At 35.4% G+C, this 19,662-nt stretch overlaps 1 protein-coding gene across 4 annotated transcripts in view; it reads right to left on the bottom strand.

The window, feature by feature from the left end:
* The window catches only part of LOC125654447 (N-acyl-phosphatidylethanolamine-hydrolyzing phospholipase D-like), a 142,777-nt gene that overhangs the window by 109,107 nt on the left and 14,008 nt on the right, over positions 1–19,662 (bottom strand). For 2 of the 4 annotated variants that reach the window (XM_048884404.2, XM_048884403.2), the window contains exons 2-6: positions 15,539–15,693; positions 14,389–14,877; positions 13,505–13,653; positions 11,024–11,138; positions 7,440–7,639 (exon numbers count right to left, since the gene is read on the bottom strand). In XM_048884404.2, the coding sequence (XP_048740361.2) occupies positions 7,508–7,639; positions 11,024–11,138; positions 13,505–13,653; positions 14,389–14,877; positions 15,539–15,688 (1,035 nt within the window). In that variant the 5' untranslated portion in view covers positions 15,689–15,693 and the 3' untranslated portion in view covers positions 7,440–7,507. Of the gene's footprint in view, positions 1–7,439; positions 7,640–7,827; positions 7,943–11,023; positions 11,139–13,504; positions 13,654–14,388; positions 14,878–15,538; positions 15,694–19,662 lie in introns of those variants that run through there. The other 2 variants (XR_007362361.2, XM_056145456.1) reach the window with 2 other exon arrangements.

Below are 19,662 nucleotides of genomic sequence, written 5' to 3'. Positions count from 1 at the left end.
GTATATTGACAAAAAACGCGAAGCGGATTATCGGAAAGCGCAATCTAACCCAAAGCGAGTACATTTGAAAAATAGCGAGTAAAAAGAGTGGGCACTCGAAAATCTTAGCGAGTGGTGATTTACAAACCATGATCGTATCGTATCCGTTTTATACAGTGATGCGCTATTCGCTCTTCTTTAACTTGCACTCAGAATCATACAAACGCTTACATGAACGACCGATTTCAACAACCGTTTCCATCCAGATATTTCTGTTATGATTTTTTAAGAAACTCGGAGTCAAACAAATGCTTTAGAGGTCGGACATCGCATTATGATGAAAAATATAGACATGTGCCACGATTCCTGTTCACTTATAGGGGTGATTAAATTGAATTCCAAGTATGAGGTTTTTGTTATTCATTTATCTACAAAGAAATCGGAGTATATGTTTTACCAAGTCTTTCGGTAGTCAATTTTATCCGTATGTCCTATCTACAGCTGATCTACATTAATTTATTCTCATATTGAGGTAGGGTTGTAGTGATTACACGAGTGCACTGCTCACCCCGTAGACGATTATCAGAAAAGTTCACGGGACTCGTGATCGTGCTGCTTATAAACCATGAGCCCGGGATTCGCTTTGAAAAATCACTAGTGACGCCCTTGATGTGGCATGAAATTGGAAGACTTTGGATCTAGACCTGCGGTAAACAGGTTGTGGATTAGAGGTGCGATGGTCAAGAGACCTAAACATTGCACCATATGACTTATGTAACTTAGTGTCTTGTCCAAACGATGCCTGTTGACCCACTATAGGCTCAGTAATGATGGGGAAAATAATTATTTTTTTTTAAAAAATGTAAAAAAAGAGCACTGCTTCATTATTTTTATTTTAGCTTGTAGGTTTTCATTTTAGCCTGTGGATATTTTACCCACAGGCTAAAATTAGCCTGTGGTAGAAAAAGTTAATTCAATGCAAATGACAAAGGTACGTGCTAGCCTTCGTTTATAAAAAGGTACATAAATTCTGAAAAATACAAGTCAACTCAGCCGCGCAATGATTCACTTAGCAACCACGACGAAGAACTTACCTGTGAAGGAGCCATTCTGTACAGTAGTTCTATGGAGCCTATTTATCAAATTATATTGAAAGTGAAATTTGTCATGACAGAAAATATATGTAGGCTAAGGATGCAATGCGTATTTCGCTGTCCTTTAAATATCGACTTTGAAGTCGCTTAACTCCAACAGATTGAAAAAAAAAAATACGGGAAACTGCATTGTTTAGGCCTACCCAAAGTAAGCCTCCAAACTATGGAAAGCCAAAGGGTTCAATATTCTATCTTTGTAATTATGTATTTGTTGTTCCTAAATGCGCCATCGGTTCAATGTAAATAGAAAAATGTTAATCGTTATCTTGACATTTGTAATGCAAAACGGTATATTCGTCATTTGAATTGCGTAAGATGTAAGTGTATGTTTGTGTAGATGCGTAACAAGTGAATGCATTATTTATTTAATGTAAATTTGAAATTGGATCTTCGTCATCCGTAGTTGAGCATTTGCACATTGTAGTTTGTTAAGCCTATGCGAGTTGTGGTAAATGTGTTTTGGTAGTCCGTCCGATGTTAGTTCGACATTCGCATTTGCGCAATTCAACATTTGTAAATTGTTCTACCATTATGACGACAGAGGGCGCGCGCTACATCGTATCTTTTGGGAAATAGACTATAGAATCATATAGTAGGACCAGTTTACACTCTGGACTACTTGGGTGTCTAGCACACTCAACATTAACCGGTTGGCGCTAAAAGTCATTGAAAATGTGCTGCTGAAATAGTTTGATCAGAGACTTGATGTAGAACATTAGTATAGATGACTGGACTGATTTTTTCCATGATCCATGAGTTTACTTTAAACAAACAGTGTATGCCATTTAGTAACCATATACCACCAGGGACGTTACATTTATTTGTGCGAGACCAAAAACTCTTGTACATATTTGCTTTGATTGGGATTGATTTTCGTTTTCGCGCCCCTTACCCACCATTTTTGCATTACTGTCACTGAAATACGTAATTCACAATATTAAATAGTTAATATTTACATTGGGTAAGAATTCTAAAACACGCAAAAACTATTCTTGTTTAATAGGCGTCGGAAAAGGGGGGGGGGTTACCAGCAAAAAAGTTTCTACGTCGTTTGGGGGGGGGGGGTATTATGTCTATTATGTCTATCTTTGCAAAAGAAGTAGGGGGGGGGGCTAAGCCCCTCCCAAGTCCCCCCCCCGGTTCCGACGCCTATGGGTTTTATATTTGTAAACAAAGTGAATCAGTTATCATTTACCAGCTGTTTTCATTAAATGACAGCCAACATTGAATGTAACATATTTAAAGTTTTTATGTAATAGACCAGTCGGGCTATTTTCCCATAATTTTTACTAGACCAGTGGCCTAGATTTGAATTTTACATTATTTCCACAAGCACTTGTTTCGTATCTGATCACCCCCTTCTTTTTCTCTCCACAAAACAGCTAACTCAATTTCAGACACCCCAATTTCAAAACTGCTATTTTTGTTAAAAATGTATCATTAATCAACATTACCGGGGGTATTTTGATATAGTTTAATTTGAGATACTTTTCCTCTTCTCAAAAAAATTGTTCCAGTTGTCCTCTGTCAAGCCTCTTTATTGTAAACCACTCCTTTTATCAGTTTAAAGCAGAGATAGAAACATCTTTTTATTTCATAGTCTAGCTGTTAGAGCTGGTTATTTATAAACCTTGTTGGCCACATATAGAGTCCCTGTACATATATGTAAATATACGCTTCCTAGACTCTAAATATTTAGAGGATGTAGCAGTACACTTGCACTTAATTTTTTACTCAAAGCAAACACGAGAATAGAGGGGAAACAACTGAAAATCCCATGATACAGTTAATTACACTAAAAAAGAGTAACAATTCCATTTTTAGTGTAACAATTGCCCTGTTGGGGAATTGTGTCCAACCATTTAAACAATCGTAGTGATGAACCATCGGAATATTTTTTCATGATTGATTATCAGTATAATCGGACGCACTATAATTGATTAATAATCGATTAATTTCAAGTATTAAATTTGTTTATTATTGAATGAAGAATGAATTGATAAAAAAAAAATTGGGGTGATTTCTGAAATGCATTTTGATGTATTTTTTATCATTGGATTCATTTATCAAATTAATACTTATGAATTAGTTACATTCACAGAAAATAAATCAAGATAGCATGAATATAAATTACTTTAAGTTATATTTTGATTAATCGATTATCAAAAATTTTAATAGATTATCTATAATCGGGGGCCATTTCGATTAGATAATCGAATTTTTCCATTAATCAGTACATCGGAGGAGAAGAAACTCTACTTATGATAAACAGAAGGAATGAAACTCATAGTAAAAATATGGTATGGATTTGCTTATCAAAATATCTTCCTTGCACAAAATAAAATAATTTACCTCGGACTTCGAAAGGCCGGGAAAATAATAGCTCCGAGGGAATGTCACATAAACTGGTCCTCCAATATGATTCTATAGTCTGTTTCCCAAAAGATTCGATGTAGCGCGCGCCCTCTGTCGTCATAATGGTAAAACAACGAACAAATGTTGAAATGCAGTAAACGAATGAGCAAATTCGAATGTCGAACTATCATCGGACGGATTACCAAAAAAAATTTACTGTAACTCGCAACTGAAATGTGCAAATGCTCAAATACGGATGCCGAAGATCTAATTTCAAATTTGCATTGAATAAATAATGCATTCACTTGTTACGCATCTACACAGACATTACATTCCTTTACATCTTACGCCATTCAAATAACAAATATACCGTTATGTACTACAAATGTCAAGATAACGATTAACATTTTTCTATTTTACATTGAACCAATGGCGCATTTAGTAACAACAAATACATAATTACAAAGATAGAACATTGAACTCTTTGGCTCTCCATACCAAACACCATAAATGCTATGATTTGTGACTTTTCACTCTATGAAAATCTTTACTACATGAAAACTTACCGTTGCATGCAACGTTGTAGCTTATATCAATAGTAAATCCGACACAAGAAACATGTATATGCAAATAACAAATCGCGATGCACCTGACAATGTAACTGACGTCATCGGATATAAAAGGTGACGCATGATTTGTTGTTTGCTTTGTTGACAGGCGCATCAAGCAATGGGGCACCCCACCCCCTTTTTCCCCCAGTGAGAAATGCATTTAAAAAATAAACAGAGCAATGTACATGTTTAATTAGTAAATCATTAATTCGAATTTAATATCTTTGTTTTAATCTATTATCCGACCATCATACAGAGAAAAACCGCAGCCATCGAAATCCTTGTTTGAAAAGTTAGACTAAGCCCCGTTCACATGCGCTGATTTACTCACGGGATGCAAACTTTGCATCTATGCAAAATTTGCACCCGTGTGTAAAGGTATATTTGCTAAGTGTTCACATGATACTTAACAAATTCGGGTCAAATGGCAATGATTCTCGAAGTTTGATAAAGATGGTGGATTATTTTCGATTGAGAAGGAGGATTTTCCCTCGCTGTGTAGGCTTCGGTGACAAATTTGATTGATCAAGATAGGTCTACGACACTCTATGCAATATGATGTTTGCAGAAATATGGTGTATTTTATGAGAAAACCGACCTCATACTCGGTGATACTGCGTTTGCTCCACTTCGGAGCCGAGCCCTCGTGATCCACAGTGACGATTCCTCGAGTGTGACGTTGTATACGGTGTGTGTGTTCACATGACAGAAAATACACTAGGAGTAAATATACACATATTCAAAAGTAAATTTGCACCTGGTCTAAGTAGGTGCAGATTTACATCCGGGTGTATATTTGCGCATATGTATATTTACTTTTGCATATATGCAATTGCGTTCACATGCTCAAATTTACACCCGGGTGCAGAATTTGCATACATGCAGAATTTGCATCCCGTGAGTAAATCAGGGCATGTGAACGGGGCTTAAGGATGGTTAAATGTGAAGTAATTACGTGTATTCTATTGTACACAACTTTTAATGGTATGGGCTCTGAATATCTACGAGATTTTTTTTTCAAACTCATGATTCCTATTCCATGCGTCCCGAATTAAATTGTAATCTTTGTTTAACAAAACATCGAAACAATTTTGTTTCAAAAACGCTCTTCAATACTCAGGTGTAGATGTATCTAATGAGGTACCATGAATTATCACCGTCTCTTACTCAGTTTGATTAAAATCAACCCTCTCACTTCTACGCAGCGACTGTCCGTATATCGAGCGAAGTGAGAGGTTTGATTTTAATCAGAATGTCTCTTACTGTTTTTAGAAGAAATATGGAAACATATATAATTAGCTGTCGTTATTTTTAAATACGTGTTCTATATACATGTGTATGTATTTGAATATATATGGATGCATTTTCGCCCCCCCCCCCCTCTTTTATTCCATGGTGCATTACATGTCATGAATATGGTCCCCATACTTGTCTTAAATACAACTTTGTAATACACTGTATATAATCACGGAATCTATCTTTATACGCTTATCTTTGGTTGTACGTATCGCTATGTGTATATTGTTTGTATTTCAGAAGGACCCGGGGAAGAAAAATGTCCTGTATTAATAGGGCTACATACTCTTCAAAAGTATTATCATTATTATTACTAATATATTTTATCGTTGTTCAAGTTTTCATAAACGAAGTGTAAATAGAAAAGGTGCTTACCAGTTTTTGTGGTCTCTGTAGTCAAAAATGTAAATCATTTTAAATATTAGAACATTTGAAACGGTTTGGTTTTTTTAATCGCAAAGAGCTACAGTGTATATAGGCCTATATATATATATATATATATATATATATATATATATATATAGCTTTTGGAATAAGAAAAAAAAATGGAAACGATATTCATCTCCAAAACACAACACGTTCTGGTAAATCCGACAAAATTCAATTTCCGTTTAACTTTTAATCATTTGTTCCTACAATGAAAAGTAAGTAATAAGAACATTTTGACGGACATATTTTGAAAGAGATTTTCGAGCCTAAAATATAGTTTTGTTATGGTTGATAATGCTGTTTAAATTCGCCATGCTCAGCGAAATAAAAGGCAAGCTTAAAGTCGAGGAATTCCGGAAAAGCATCGCGTAAATTCGAACACATGTGGTATGACTTGTAAAAATATTTATCCCTTACCTTATAAGCTTTAAGATGAAGGTTTCGGATGGTTAAAACCCTTTTTTCTCTGAACATTCACCGTAACAATCTCTATATAAGGAAGTAGCCCGTACACAGTAAATTTCACAATCTCTATATAAGGAAGTAGCCCTACACATTAAATTTCACAATCTCTATACTAAGAAGGAGCCCTCAAAGAAAATTTATAAAAGATTCAGTCTATCCAAATCCTTTGTACGTAGAAATGCATCTCGACAATATGCTATAATGAGTTGTGCGTCAATTTAAGATTTAAACACTGAAAGATATATCCAATGTAATTCAAATCAGATCTTCTCTAACCCTTACACTGAAGAAGGGATCTGACGGCTTTGCGTTTGGGGTCATGTTATTTCACCTTTCACACTTGACTGATCAAATCACGGTTTTCGCCGACATGAAAGCTTTGCTGCTATATCAGAGCGTATTTGGTATTTATCATATTACCCATGTCAATAATTACTGAGAGGCAAGGGAGAATAACCAAAGAAGATGGCAGCGGTAATGAGCAATGTTAGAATGCCACAGAAAATATGATGTATAATGTACAAGATCTCCCTTCTCTCTTCCTTTGACGCCGATATTTGAAATGCTTCAACTTTTCGTAGATTTGTGCAATTTTTTGTGAACAACGCTTCGGTGAAACGATTCCTGATTGGTCCTTGATTCTTTGTCAACCCTTTATTATTGGTCGAATATTTAATGAATTATTCATGAGACTGGGGTCAATAACATGACCTTAAATGCAATGCACATGTAAGGTTAGAGAAGATTTGGCTTTAATTAGATTGAAAGATATTGACATATTTGAAAATTAAATCTATTTTTAATTCAAATTATTTCTGCGAGTTAGTCACAGTACACAGTAAACACATGAACATCGAAGACTATTCAATACATGTATCAAATCTACTCAGTCAAATTGTGTTTCCGGTCGAGTTTGTATACTGAAAATATATCTATACGCAATTTCTATTTTCGTTTGTAAGATCCATGATAATAATGGTACATTAACAGACTACAGAAACGACTGATTCGATACAGATAATATTGTCAGCAGTTTTACTGATTTATCATCGCCAGAGGCAGCATCCATTCAATTTACCTGGTCACGATATATCATAATAGGATCTAAAACGTAATTAATCAATGTAATCAATTATAACATTCAAATTAGTTTGATTGAGAGGAATTTATTTCATGGTGATGATAACAGAAATGAAATACAATCTGGACTATCCAAGGTCAGGCAGGGTCATGAGGTAGAGAATGTCCGATTGTGTGCACCAGACCGTGACGAAGTGTGAAAAATTTGTCTCTACTGATGTTCTTCTTATCCAGCTCTTCTCCAAGTTTTGTCCTCGGCTCCAAGTAAAACTGCAAAATGTAAACAATAAAAGTAACTTCACCAAGAGATTGTATTAGCACAAGAGTACTGACAACAGTATATTTAACAAGAGGCCCATGGGCCATATCGCTCACCTGAGTCGTCTTAGCCCTTTTGTGCTTCAGCTGTTGATGTTTTAAAAACGTGTTTTCAATCTTTATTCTCATGAAAAAATTACCCTCATATTGTGGCCCCAACCTATCCCCAAGGGGCTCACGACATAACCACGACACGAGGTCACAAAGTCAATGATCATGGTGTGATGTGTAAGGCCTTGCCGTATGGAATGTATTCTGATAAGAAAAAAGAAAAGAAAAATCCGCATTGTAGTAAATTTCTCCGATTCTTTTCAAACGCCTTTATCTAGAATGAACTGCCTGATTACTCCATGTTGCATCTAACGCTGTTGTTTACTGAATAGATATTCTATAGAATATGAGGACAATAAAAGGTGTTTTTATCATAACGAAATTTGCAATGTATAAAACAGATGATAGAATTCTGAAATAGGGGAGAAGAGTAATGAATGGAGTAATTAATTGGCAAAATAATGTGGGACAAAAACAACAGTAAGATGCAGAACAAAAATGTCTGAACTTTTCACCGTGAGGTGAGGTGACTGTATGTTTATAGCTTGTTTACAAGATCATGAGGGTGAAATCGATTTTGGTCAGAGGAAACGTGTAACCAATCGGAGTGTAAGAAATCAGTCACCAGAGGTCAAGCATTTGTATATATTATTTACACGAAAAAAGAAATTAAAAATTATGCAAAACTTTAAAAGTGAATTTGAGTATGCAACGCTAAATTATAGATTTTTCAAGGAAATAATTGTGTTGGCTTTGAGTTTGAATTAAAAGCCAATGTCAATATTACATATTATTAAGATATAACAAATATGGTAAGGAATTTTGGAGGATGTACGGGGGTATAAATGCGAGGAACAAAGACAGAGTTCTTCAGTAGCTGAACAGAACTTTGTTTTTGGCCTTTCATTTATACAGGTAAGATATTGAGTATACTTGCGCATTTCTGAAATAACTTTTCAATTTTTCAGATGGCTTCGTTAATTTTTGTGTGTGAACTTTTATACATGTAATAATGTTTGTAATTATTATTGTATATTGTATAATATGAATTGCAATCAATAATTATAATGATGAAATGTTTCTTTAATAAAAAGAGTAGCTGAACAGAACTTTGTCTTTGGCCTTTCATTTATACAGATTGAACGAAAAAGGGCTACTCCGTTCAGCCTGTGAACATACAAAGATCCCGAGGGTCACTGGTACCTAACAAATATTTGCATATCCCGCTTTGCGCCATAGCTGACTTAATAATACTTCTTCCCCAAACTTGTATATGAGCTATTACGAAGTTCAAGTCAGTTATGGGGCGAAATTGGATTTGATATTTTCATGGCCCTGCAAGTCCTGAGAAGATTTTCAACGGTTTTTCCTAATAGTATATATTCCCATGTAAAATTTTGATTTCCTACACCCTCAGGGGTCATAGTTTGAACAAACTTGAATCTGCACTACCTGGTGATGCTTGCAAATCAATGTGAGTAATCATGGCCCTGCTGTTATTAAGAAGATTTCAGAGATTTCCTATATATCCCCAAGTAAAATTTTGATCCTCTATTATGGCCCCACCCTAACCCCGAGGGTCATGTTTCAATCAACTTGAAACATGAATCTACTCATGACAGGAGGCTTTCATGTAAAAATTCAACTTTCCTGGCCCAGTGTTTCTTCAAAAGATTTTTAAATAACCCCCACCCCATTTATGCCTTTTCAGGATTATATCTCCCTTTTAAGGTAGGTAAATACTATTAGAAATTTCTGTCAATCAAATTTTTTTTTCATTTAAATAACTTTAACAACTCATAAACTAACTAGAAAGCCCATATAAGACATACCTTTGCAGGTTTATTTTTATACTATGTGCTACAGAGCACATATACCCCCAAATGCAAAAGCCAAATTCTAACACAAGAATGCATTATCTCATGTTTTATTAAAAATATGCACCAAAGCACATCATATTAAGCTATAATATATAAAAACCAATAGCTATTCATTTACTGAGGGAATTTTTAAAGATATTCAATTGAAAACATACACAATTGCTGTTTAATCTGCTCACATCCTTCAGAAAAAAATCACAGAATATCGCAATTTTGAAAAATTCTCAAAATCTAAATTGTTTACATGTCAGTTTTTCTTTAAAAATATTTAGAATTATATCTAAGGTTAACAAAAAAACATATTTTACCATAGTTGACCAGAGATATTTTGCAAAATGGTCTCTTGAATATGTAAACCCCCATTTTTAAATTTAAGTTTTACAATTATTCTTTGCACACTTTGAAAATAGTAAATTGTAACAGCAAATACAGTCTTAAAATCAAGATTAACAGAATATGACAATATATATATGTAAAACATACTGAAAATTTTTTCCTACCAGACAATTAGAACACAAGGAGTGGGGGGGGGGGGGGGGGGGTGCACCCCCTCCCCTTCCTTTTTCTCACAATTTTTTTTGGTGTGTGTGTTATTCTTTTTTTGTTTGGCTATCAATCATATAATACATAAAAATACATACATGTTATCTCATACTTATAGAAAAAATAAGTATAGTGTAACATATATGTAGATTCTAGCAACTACAGCTCATGTACAACTAATTTTGTTTCTTGAAAGTACTTGTGAAGAAGAGTTCAAATATTCAACAACTTTGCTGATGATTTTCTGAGGATTTATGATTCTGGGTTTCTTTGAACCAAACACACTCCCTAAAATTCAGTGTGAATTCCACTGTGAGGATCACGTCTATGTATGATTTTTAACTTGTTCAGGCTTAGATTGCAAGCTATGAGCCTTTTAAGCCTATGAGCCTTTCAATGTAGATATTACATTGCTTTGTACCATTGGAGCTAGTGATGACTTCACACTATAATAATTCATGGTAAATATATCTAAGATTCACATCTGAATGCTAAATTTGACTCGTACAGTTCTCGTAAACTACAAACATCAAACAAAGAAGTTATAACTGGAACTTTCTAGTCGGTGTTTAAAATTTAAAACCGGATACGTAAAAGCACGGACTTTCCTTAAAGGGGGCATGACTTGAATTCAATTCACCGAAGAATGATTTGTACCAAGTTTCATCTAAATTGACAAGGATGACAAACACAATAGACACCGGGCAAAATTCAATAAGAGAAATTCGCATAATTGAGCCTCTGGCTAAGCTGAACTAAAATCCAGAGTTCCGCTTACAAATCCAGATCTGCTCTGTCACGTGAGTATATTTTGCTACAACTTCCGTTCGCTCCCACCACAGCACCCCTATCCGTAACTCACCTCTTTAGTCATTCTGAAGGTTCCCCAGTGGATACCCATGGCATTTTTAGCTCTGACGTCCTCAAATATTTTTACCGCTTCCTCCGGATCTACATGCATGGGTCTCATGAACCACCTGAAACATAACAAGTGGGGTTTTTTTTGGTTTTTTTTTTACATTTCATCCAAAATTCTATGCTAAATCAAAGAGAGAGAGAGAGAGAGAGAGAGAGAGAGAGAGAGAGAGAGAGAAATGGGAGGAGGGATTAAAAAAGAGGAGTGAGAGAGGGAAAGAGAGATAAGTATTAACTTCAAGCAATGTCTCTCGTATCTTAATCAAAGAATAATGTGTCACTGCTGTTCGGTCTTGTGTTTAAATATGGTTTAAATACATGTATGATTACTTTTCAGAAAGAGGAAATTCGGACTAATTCATTGGTGCAAATCAAATATTGCATTGATACATTTCTGACGTTATAATTTGTCATACGTTATGCCAGTTGGAGTTATTTCCTTTGAGGGATCACGTGGCACCTTGTAACCCCTTCCGTGAACCTTTACCTCCGATATTTAAAAGCGGAAGAAAGTTATTGAAAGAAATATGACTGTGATCGTCCCTTTAACAGTTTTCAATGAAATTTCAACAATGACACTCCCTATTTGAGATAAGTGAAAATATTATAGGATTAAATATTCTTTTTGAAGAATTTATCGATATGTAAAGTCTGAACATTTTACTCACAAACTGAATGAAAGAATTAAAGAATGTTTGATTCTTATAATTTCAATTCGTCCACTCTATTATCAATTTCAAACATATGAATAGTTTCCCCTTACTATGTTATTTGCTTTCAGGCGCGTGTGTATACATAGCGTTTTTAGATTTATTGCTGTGTAAATTCTCGTTTACTCTTATTTTGTCCAATCAAAACCATTGTAATAGATAACATTGGAATTATCGTATTCTAAACCAAGGTCACTCTATGCGTCACAATCAAGTAATGATGGGAAACAATATTCAAACACAATTTTTAAAAAAAATTCAATGTATTTATTTTCTTTTAAAGTGGAAATGACAAGGCAGGATAAGAGCCCCATTTAATCTATATTTCAAAACAGAGTCAAAACCGCGAAACCTAGTAAACACTTCTTTTAAGATGAGACATTACTTAAAATATATAATTGTAATCACAGATGTACTTGTCTGAAGCCACATTACTATCACAGATTTCACAGATTTTAAACAATTAAATTAGAAGAAATCACCTTCTTTCTTTTTTTTTTTTTTTTTTTTCTTTTTTTTTTTTTTTTACATTTTACATACTTTTTCTTTGGAAAACACAGTCGCTAAAAAAGTATACATTTTTTCACAAAGTCCTCCACATCTGCTTCGTACTTACACATTTTATTGAAAATTAATAGTAAAGGCAAACTAACAACTCAACTTTATGCCAAACTGGATGATTTAAGCTTCTCCATCGTCAACTTTCCATACATAAGTAGCAATATTCCATTATCACCTGCATATGGTGTTTATATCTCTCAACTGATTCGATACACAAGAGCTTGTTCCGCGTATGATCAGTTTTTAAACTGAGGCAAGTTACTGACAAACAAGTTGATGACACAGGGGTTTTAACAATCTCGTTCAAAGTCAGCATTTCACAAATTCTATGGTCGTTGTAATGATCTAGTTTGGCCATATAGCCTATCATTGGGTCAAATGCTGTCTAACGTGTTTCATACCAATTGTTAGGCCGTTATTGGCACATCATTTTTGACTACGGTTTACTCCGTTTACCTGATTAAAACATAGGGCTCACAACGGGTGTGACTGGTCGACAGGGGATGCTTACTACTCCTAGCCACCTCTGGTGTGTCCAGGGGGCCCATCTTTGCCCAACTCCTTATTCAATATTCCTTGTGGGAGTTATGAGATTGATCACAGTTCATCATCTTCGCCTTTTAGACAAGTGTGTGCTCTATGTTTTCTGAAGCAATGTATGCTTCAAAATTGTCAATTTTCAGATCTCTGTTCATTTTTCTTGTGTTCTTAAATTGATGCATCTCTTATGCTAGAACTAAGCTTGGGTCAGTTGTTCTATAATACCATCTGTTGCAGTACTCCTGGTGAGGATACTATATGCCAATAGGGTATCTGGGGAAATAAGTTACCCTCCTTAACTTTTTATGCACAGAGATATATAACTGAGAAACCCCTTTTGAGGAATTGCAAATATTGTTCCCTACCCCTGGGTCAGGATTAAGCCATGTAAGAATATAGACTTTAAAAATCTAGGAAATCCAAAACCAGCAATTTTTCAAATCAATATGAACTCATTTTCTATTTACATGTATCACTGTCTAATAAACATATCTATATTCATCTAATTCATGGTCATGTACCGTACTAATTGGGTTCAAAGGCTAGGATTTTATTCACCTGTGGAGTTTACTTGACTCGGGTGGGGACTGTGGCCCATAAACCTCTTGTTTCCTTACCTAGGAAAATATGCACCAATGGGAATGGCAGCAAAGTCGAATGGTCCGTACTTCCTGCCGATCTGTTTAAATGCGGTACAATACCCTGTGTCTCCAGCAAAGTAGAAGCTGTGTTGAGGCCCCTGAACAACCCAGCTACACCAGAGGGCCTACACAAATAAACAAACAGTTGAAACCCAGTGTATAATGCAATCATCATTATGGGACTAATTTGTACACTTCAACATAACATTGTTTGCCTATCCATTCCTCAGGTCTGAAGAATCTTACAATGTATGCTTATATTAATGATTTAGCTGTTTTTACAGATACGCGCATGGAGCACATTCTTTACTATTATTTACGTTCTAAATGAAATTTATTTCAAATTAAATGAAGGACTGAATAGATGAATCGCCGACGTATCGATGATTTTGAATATGATTGCTCGATTCGATGCATTTCGGAGATGATCACCTCAATGTCGTTTACAGTTTCTTTTTCTTTGTAATACTGTGCAATGATTTTTCTTATTATACCATCAGTATCATCATTATTGTTATTGCAAACCGGATGTAATATAAACAAAGAACATATACAAAAGAAAATAAAAAAGTATTTGCTTTAAATGTTGATTGTCATATATATATAGATATATATATATATATATATATATATATATTCGTATCGTGGGTTGGCGCAGCGTGTCACCCCCAAGAAGTAATTCAGTACGCATGCAATGGTTCTTATTATGTCTGCGAGCATCGAAGGTTTAGGAAAAAAACCGACATTTCACAATTAAATGTAAGATATCATTATATTAAAATATTCAACTCATCACGCTCAATGATGATGAAACATGTCCTCTAGCAAATATATGTTATGGTTTTTTAAGTACAACTTACTTTCATAGAATCCAGCAGAGTGCGTTCACACCGATGCTGACACGGAACACTAACGAATTTAAAGTCCGGTCTTCCGGGCATTTCCGCTTCGTCCCACCACGACAATTCAACGACGTTCTTACAACCAGCATTCAGCATCCATTCCTTAGTTCCCGCTGCAACAAACCACGTGATCTTGTCGTTGAATTTGGAATTGAGGTTCTGTACAGTTCCGTAGTCAAGGTGATCGTAGTGGGTATGGCTAATTACCACAGCGTCTATATGGGGTATATCCTCTACCTTACAGGGTGGGGGACGGTATCGTTTGGGTCCTGCGAATTGCACAGGGGAGCACCTGTCACTAAATACAGGATCGGCAAGAATGGTCAGTCCGTCCATCTGCACTAACACACTGGCATGGCCTATCCACATTATCTGCATTTCCGATGTCGATGGATTTCGTAATTTCTGGAAATCCGGTGTTTCCACTGGTAAAGTTTTGCCCAACTCCTGTTAATGCAATGGGTTGACTAAGTGATATATCGACACATTGTCAATAACTGATTGGATTCAAAAATCTTTTCTAGAATCATTCAATACACGAATTGAGACGCCGTAATTTCATAAAGTGAAGTGTCAGAAGTTTGACTATACCAAGCATTGTGGGTAATTCACTCAGAATCAGACGTAGCAGTGATGGTATGTTTGTCATCTCAGTTTTACGATCTCACCTGAGATAACCCGAAAGACCCTCACTTCGTATGCCGAGCACTCTGCGAATGAATAGTATCAGCCATTGAACAGCTGTGGTCGGGGCTCGAACCCACAATATTCCGCAACACGATGCTAACACTACCTACCTATCGATTATTGCTGCTCTAAACAATGAAATCAATCAAATAGTCTTCTTAGTAATTAATAATCTAATACGTGAGCTGTGTTTTACGTCAGTATATAGTTTCTATGACGGGGGATACAAACACAGACAATTTTCTGTTATTTATCACTGGTGACTTTTCATCAGTATTTGACATACCCGGAACGTACACTTCACCATTTTCGAATTCAGAGAGATATGATGTACGATGAAAACTGAAATCATAGACATCCATTGATAATGCAATTGTTTCATTATATCTGTCGATCAGCATTTCATTAAACCATATAATACCTTCTGACTTGGAATTCCACTGTGGTCCTCATCGACGATGATCTTTATTAAGTTCCTAATCCCTGGTGTGTCCATCCACGTGTCGAATGGGTTCTGATATCTGCCATTTTTGTATATGGGACGAATTAGATCTTCCTCTGTACTATCCATCGTATCTTAAAAGGAAAGAAACTAAGAAAATCACCCGCCTTGGAGGTCATAAAACTTTTTTGAGAATGTTTTCATACGAAAACTTGAACTTCGTGCTAAAAATCGTACTCACACTCAAAAGTGAATGTTATAAAACGTTTTTAAAATTATTGTCACACTCAAATGGAGTAAACGCTCAAGATTTTTCGAGTATGCTTCTGAGCTTGCTCTGAGTTGTACTCAAAACAAACATGGCTGAGTTTGAGTACGGTAAAAGTCTTATAACCTCCAGGCCTGGTTTGCAAAGTACTAAGAAAAATTTAGATATCCTCTAAATAACAACAAAAGAGTGTGGCGAGGATCCCCGACAACGAGTGTAGAAAACAACGAGTGTAGAAAACAATGACTCTAGTAAACAACGAGTGTAGTAAACAACGAGTGTAGTAAATAACGAGTGTAGTAAACAACGAGTGTAGCAAACAACGAGTGTAGTAAACAAAGAGTGTAGTAAATAACGAGTGTAGCAAACAACGAGTGTAGTAAACAACGAGTGTAGTAAATAACGAGTGTAGTAAACAACAACTGTAGTAAACAACGAGTGTAGCAAACAATGAATGTAGTAAACAACGAGTGTAGTAAACGAGTATAACAAACAACGAGTGTAATAAACAACGAGTGAAGTAAACAACGAGTGTAGTAAACAACAAATATAATAAACAATGAGTGTAGTAAACAATGAATGTAATAAACAATGAGTGTAGTAAACAACGAGTGTAGTAAACAATGAGTGTAGTAAACAACGAGTGTAGTAAACAAAGAGTGTAGTAAGCAACGAGTGTAGTAAACAACGACTGTAGTAAACAACGAATGTACATGTAGCTAACAACGAGTGTAGCAAACAACGAGTGTAGCAAACAACGAGTGTAGTAAACAACAAGTGTAGTAAACAACGAATGTACATGTAGCTAACAATGAGTGTAGCAAACAACGAGTGTAGTAAACAACGAGTGTTGTAAACAACGAGTGTAGTAAACAACGAGCGTAGCAAACAACGAGTGTAGTAAACAACGAGTGTAGCAAACAACGAGTGTAGCAAACAATGGGTGTAGTAAACAACGAGTGTAGCAAACAACGAGTGTAGTAAACAACGAGTGTAGCAAACAACGAGTGTAGCAAACAACGACTGTAGTAAACAACGAGTGTAGCAAACGAGTGTAGGAAACAACGAGTGTAGCAAACAACGAGTGTAGCTAACAACGAGTGTATCAAACGACGAGTGTAGTAAACAACGAGTGTAGCTAACAACGAGTGTAGCAAACAACGACTGTAGTAAACAACGAGTGTAGCAAACAACGAGTGTAGTAAACAACAAATGTAGCAAACAACAAATTTAGCAAACAATGAGTGTAGTAAACAACAAGTGTAACAAACAATGAGTGTAGCAAACAACAAATGTAGTAAACAACAAATGTAACAAACAATGAGTGTAGTAAACAACAAGTGTAACAAACAATGAGTGTAACAAACAACGAGTGTAGTAAACAACAAGTGTAGTAAACAACAAATATAGCAAACAACGAGTGCAGCAAACAACGAGTGTAGTAAACAACAAATGTAGCAAACAACGAGTGTAGTAAACAACGAGTGTAGAAAACAACGAATGTACATGTAGCTAACAACGAGTGTAGTAAACAACGAGTGTAGCAAACAACGAGTGTAGTAAACAACAAGTGTAGTAAACAACAAGTGTAGTAAACAGCAAGTGTAGTAAACAACAAGTGTAGTAAACAACAAGTGTAGAAAACAACGAATGTACATGTAGCTAACGAGTGTAGTAAACAATGAGTGTAGCAAACAACGAGTGTAGTAAACAACAAGTGTAGTAAACAACGAGTGTAGTAAACAACACGTGTAGTAAACAACGAGTGTAGTAAACAACAAGTGTAACAAACAATGAGTGTAGCAAACAACAAATGTAGTAAACAACGAGTGTAGTAAACAACAAGTGTAGAAAACAACGAATGTACATGTAGCTAACAACGAGTGTAGTAAACAACAAATGTAGCAAACAACAAATGTAGCAAACAACAAGTGTAGAAAACAACGAATGTACATGTAGCTAACAACGAGTGTAGTAAACAACAAATGTAGCAAACAACGAGTGCAGCAAACAACGAGTGTAGTAAACAACAAATGTAGCAAACAACGAGTGTAGCAAACAACGAGTGTAGTAAACAACAAATGTAGTAAACAACAAATGTAGCAAACAACGAGTGTAGTAAACAACGAGTGTAGTAAACAACAAATGTAGCAAACAACGAGTGTAGCAAACAACGAGTGTAGTAAACAACGAGTGAAGTAAACAACGAGTGTAGTAAACAACGAGTGTAGTAAACAACGAGTGTAGTAAACAATGAGTGTAGCAAACAACGAGTGTAACAAACAAAGAGTGTAGTAAACAAACAACGAATGTAGTAAACAACGAGTGTAGTAAACGAGTATAACAAACAACGAGTGTAGTAAACAACAAGTGTAGTAAACAATGAGTGTAGTAAACAACGAGTGTAGTAAACAACGAGTGTAGTAAACAAGGAGTGAAGTAAACATTGAGTGAAGTAAACAACGAGTGTAGTAAACAACGAGTGTAGTAAACAACGAGTGTAGCAAACAACGAGTGTAGTAAACAACGAGTGTAGTAAACAAGGAGTGAAGTAAACAACGAGTGTAGTAAACAACGAGTGTAGTAAACAACAACTGTAGTAAACAACGAGTGTAGCAAACAATGAATGTAGTAAACAACGAGTGTAGTAAACGAGTATAACAAACAACGAGTGTAATAAACAACAAGTGAAGTAAACAACGAGTGTAGTAAACAACGAGTGTAGTAAACAACGAGTGTAGTAAACAACAACTGTAGTAAACAACGAGTGTAGCAAACAATGAATGTAGTAAACAACGAGTGTAATAAACAACGAGTGAAGTAAACAACGAGTGTAGTAAACAACAACTGTAGTAAACAACGAGTGTAGCAAACAATGAATGTAGTAAACAACGAGTGTAGTAAACGAGTATAACAAACAACGAGTGTAATAAACAACGAGTGAAGTAAACAACGAGTGTAGTAAACAACGAGTGTAGTAAACAACGAGTGTAGCAAACAACAAGTGTAGTAAACAACGAGTGTAGTAAACAAGGAGTGTAGTAAACAACGAGTGTAGTAAACAACGAATGTAGTAAACAAGGAGTGAAGTAAACATTGAGTGAAGTAAACAACGAGTGTAGTAAACAACGAGTGTAACAAACAATGAGTGTAGAAAACAATGAGTGTAGTAAACAACGAGTGTAGTAAACAATGAGTGTAGTAAACAACAAATATAATAAACAATGAGTGTAGTAAACAATGAATGTAATAAACAATGAGTGTAGTAAACAACGAGTGTAGTAAACAATGAGTGTAGTAAACAACGAGTGTAGTAAACAATGAGTGTAACAAACAATGAGTGTAGTAAACAACGACTGTAGTAAACAATGAGTATAGCAAATAACGAATGTAGCTAACAACGAGTGTAGCAAACAACGAGTGTAGTAAACAATGAGTGTAGCAAATAACGAGTGTAGTAAACAACGAGTGTAGTAAACAACGAGTGTAGTAAACAACGAGTGTAACAAACAACGAGTGTAGCAAATAACGAGTGTAGTAAACAACGAGTGTAGCAAACAACGAGTGTAGCAAACAACGAGTGTAGCAAACAACGAGTGTAGTAAATAACGAGTGTAGTAAACAACGAGTGTAACAAACAACGAGTGTAACAAACAACGAGTGTAGCAAACAACGAGTGTAGTAAACAACGAGTGTAGTAAACAACAAATGTAGCAAACAACGAGTGTAGCAAACAATGAATGTAGTAAACAACGAGTGTAGTAAACAACGAGTGTAGTAAACAACAAATGTAGCAAACAACGAGTGTAGCAAACAATGAATGTAGTAAACAACG

The sequence above is a fragment of the Ostrea edulis genome, chromosome 7 (assembly GCF_947568905.1).
Source record: "Ostrea edulis chromosome 7, xbOstEdul1.1, whole genome shotgun sequence".
NCBI lineage: Eukaryota > Metazoa > Mollusca > Bivalvia > Ostreida > Ostreidae > Ostrea > Ostrea edulis.
The sequence above is the reverse complement of the archived record's forward strand: the minus strand, read 5'-3'. Positions and strand labels throughout refer to the sequence as shown.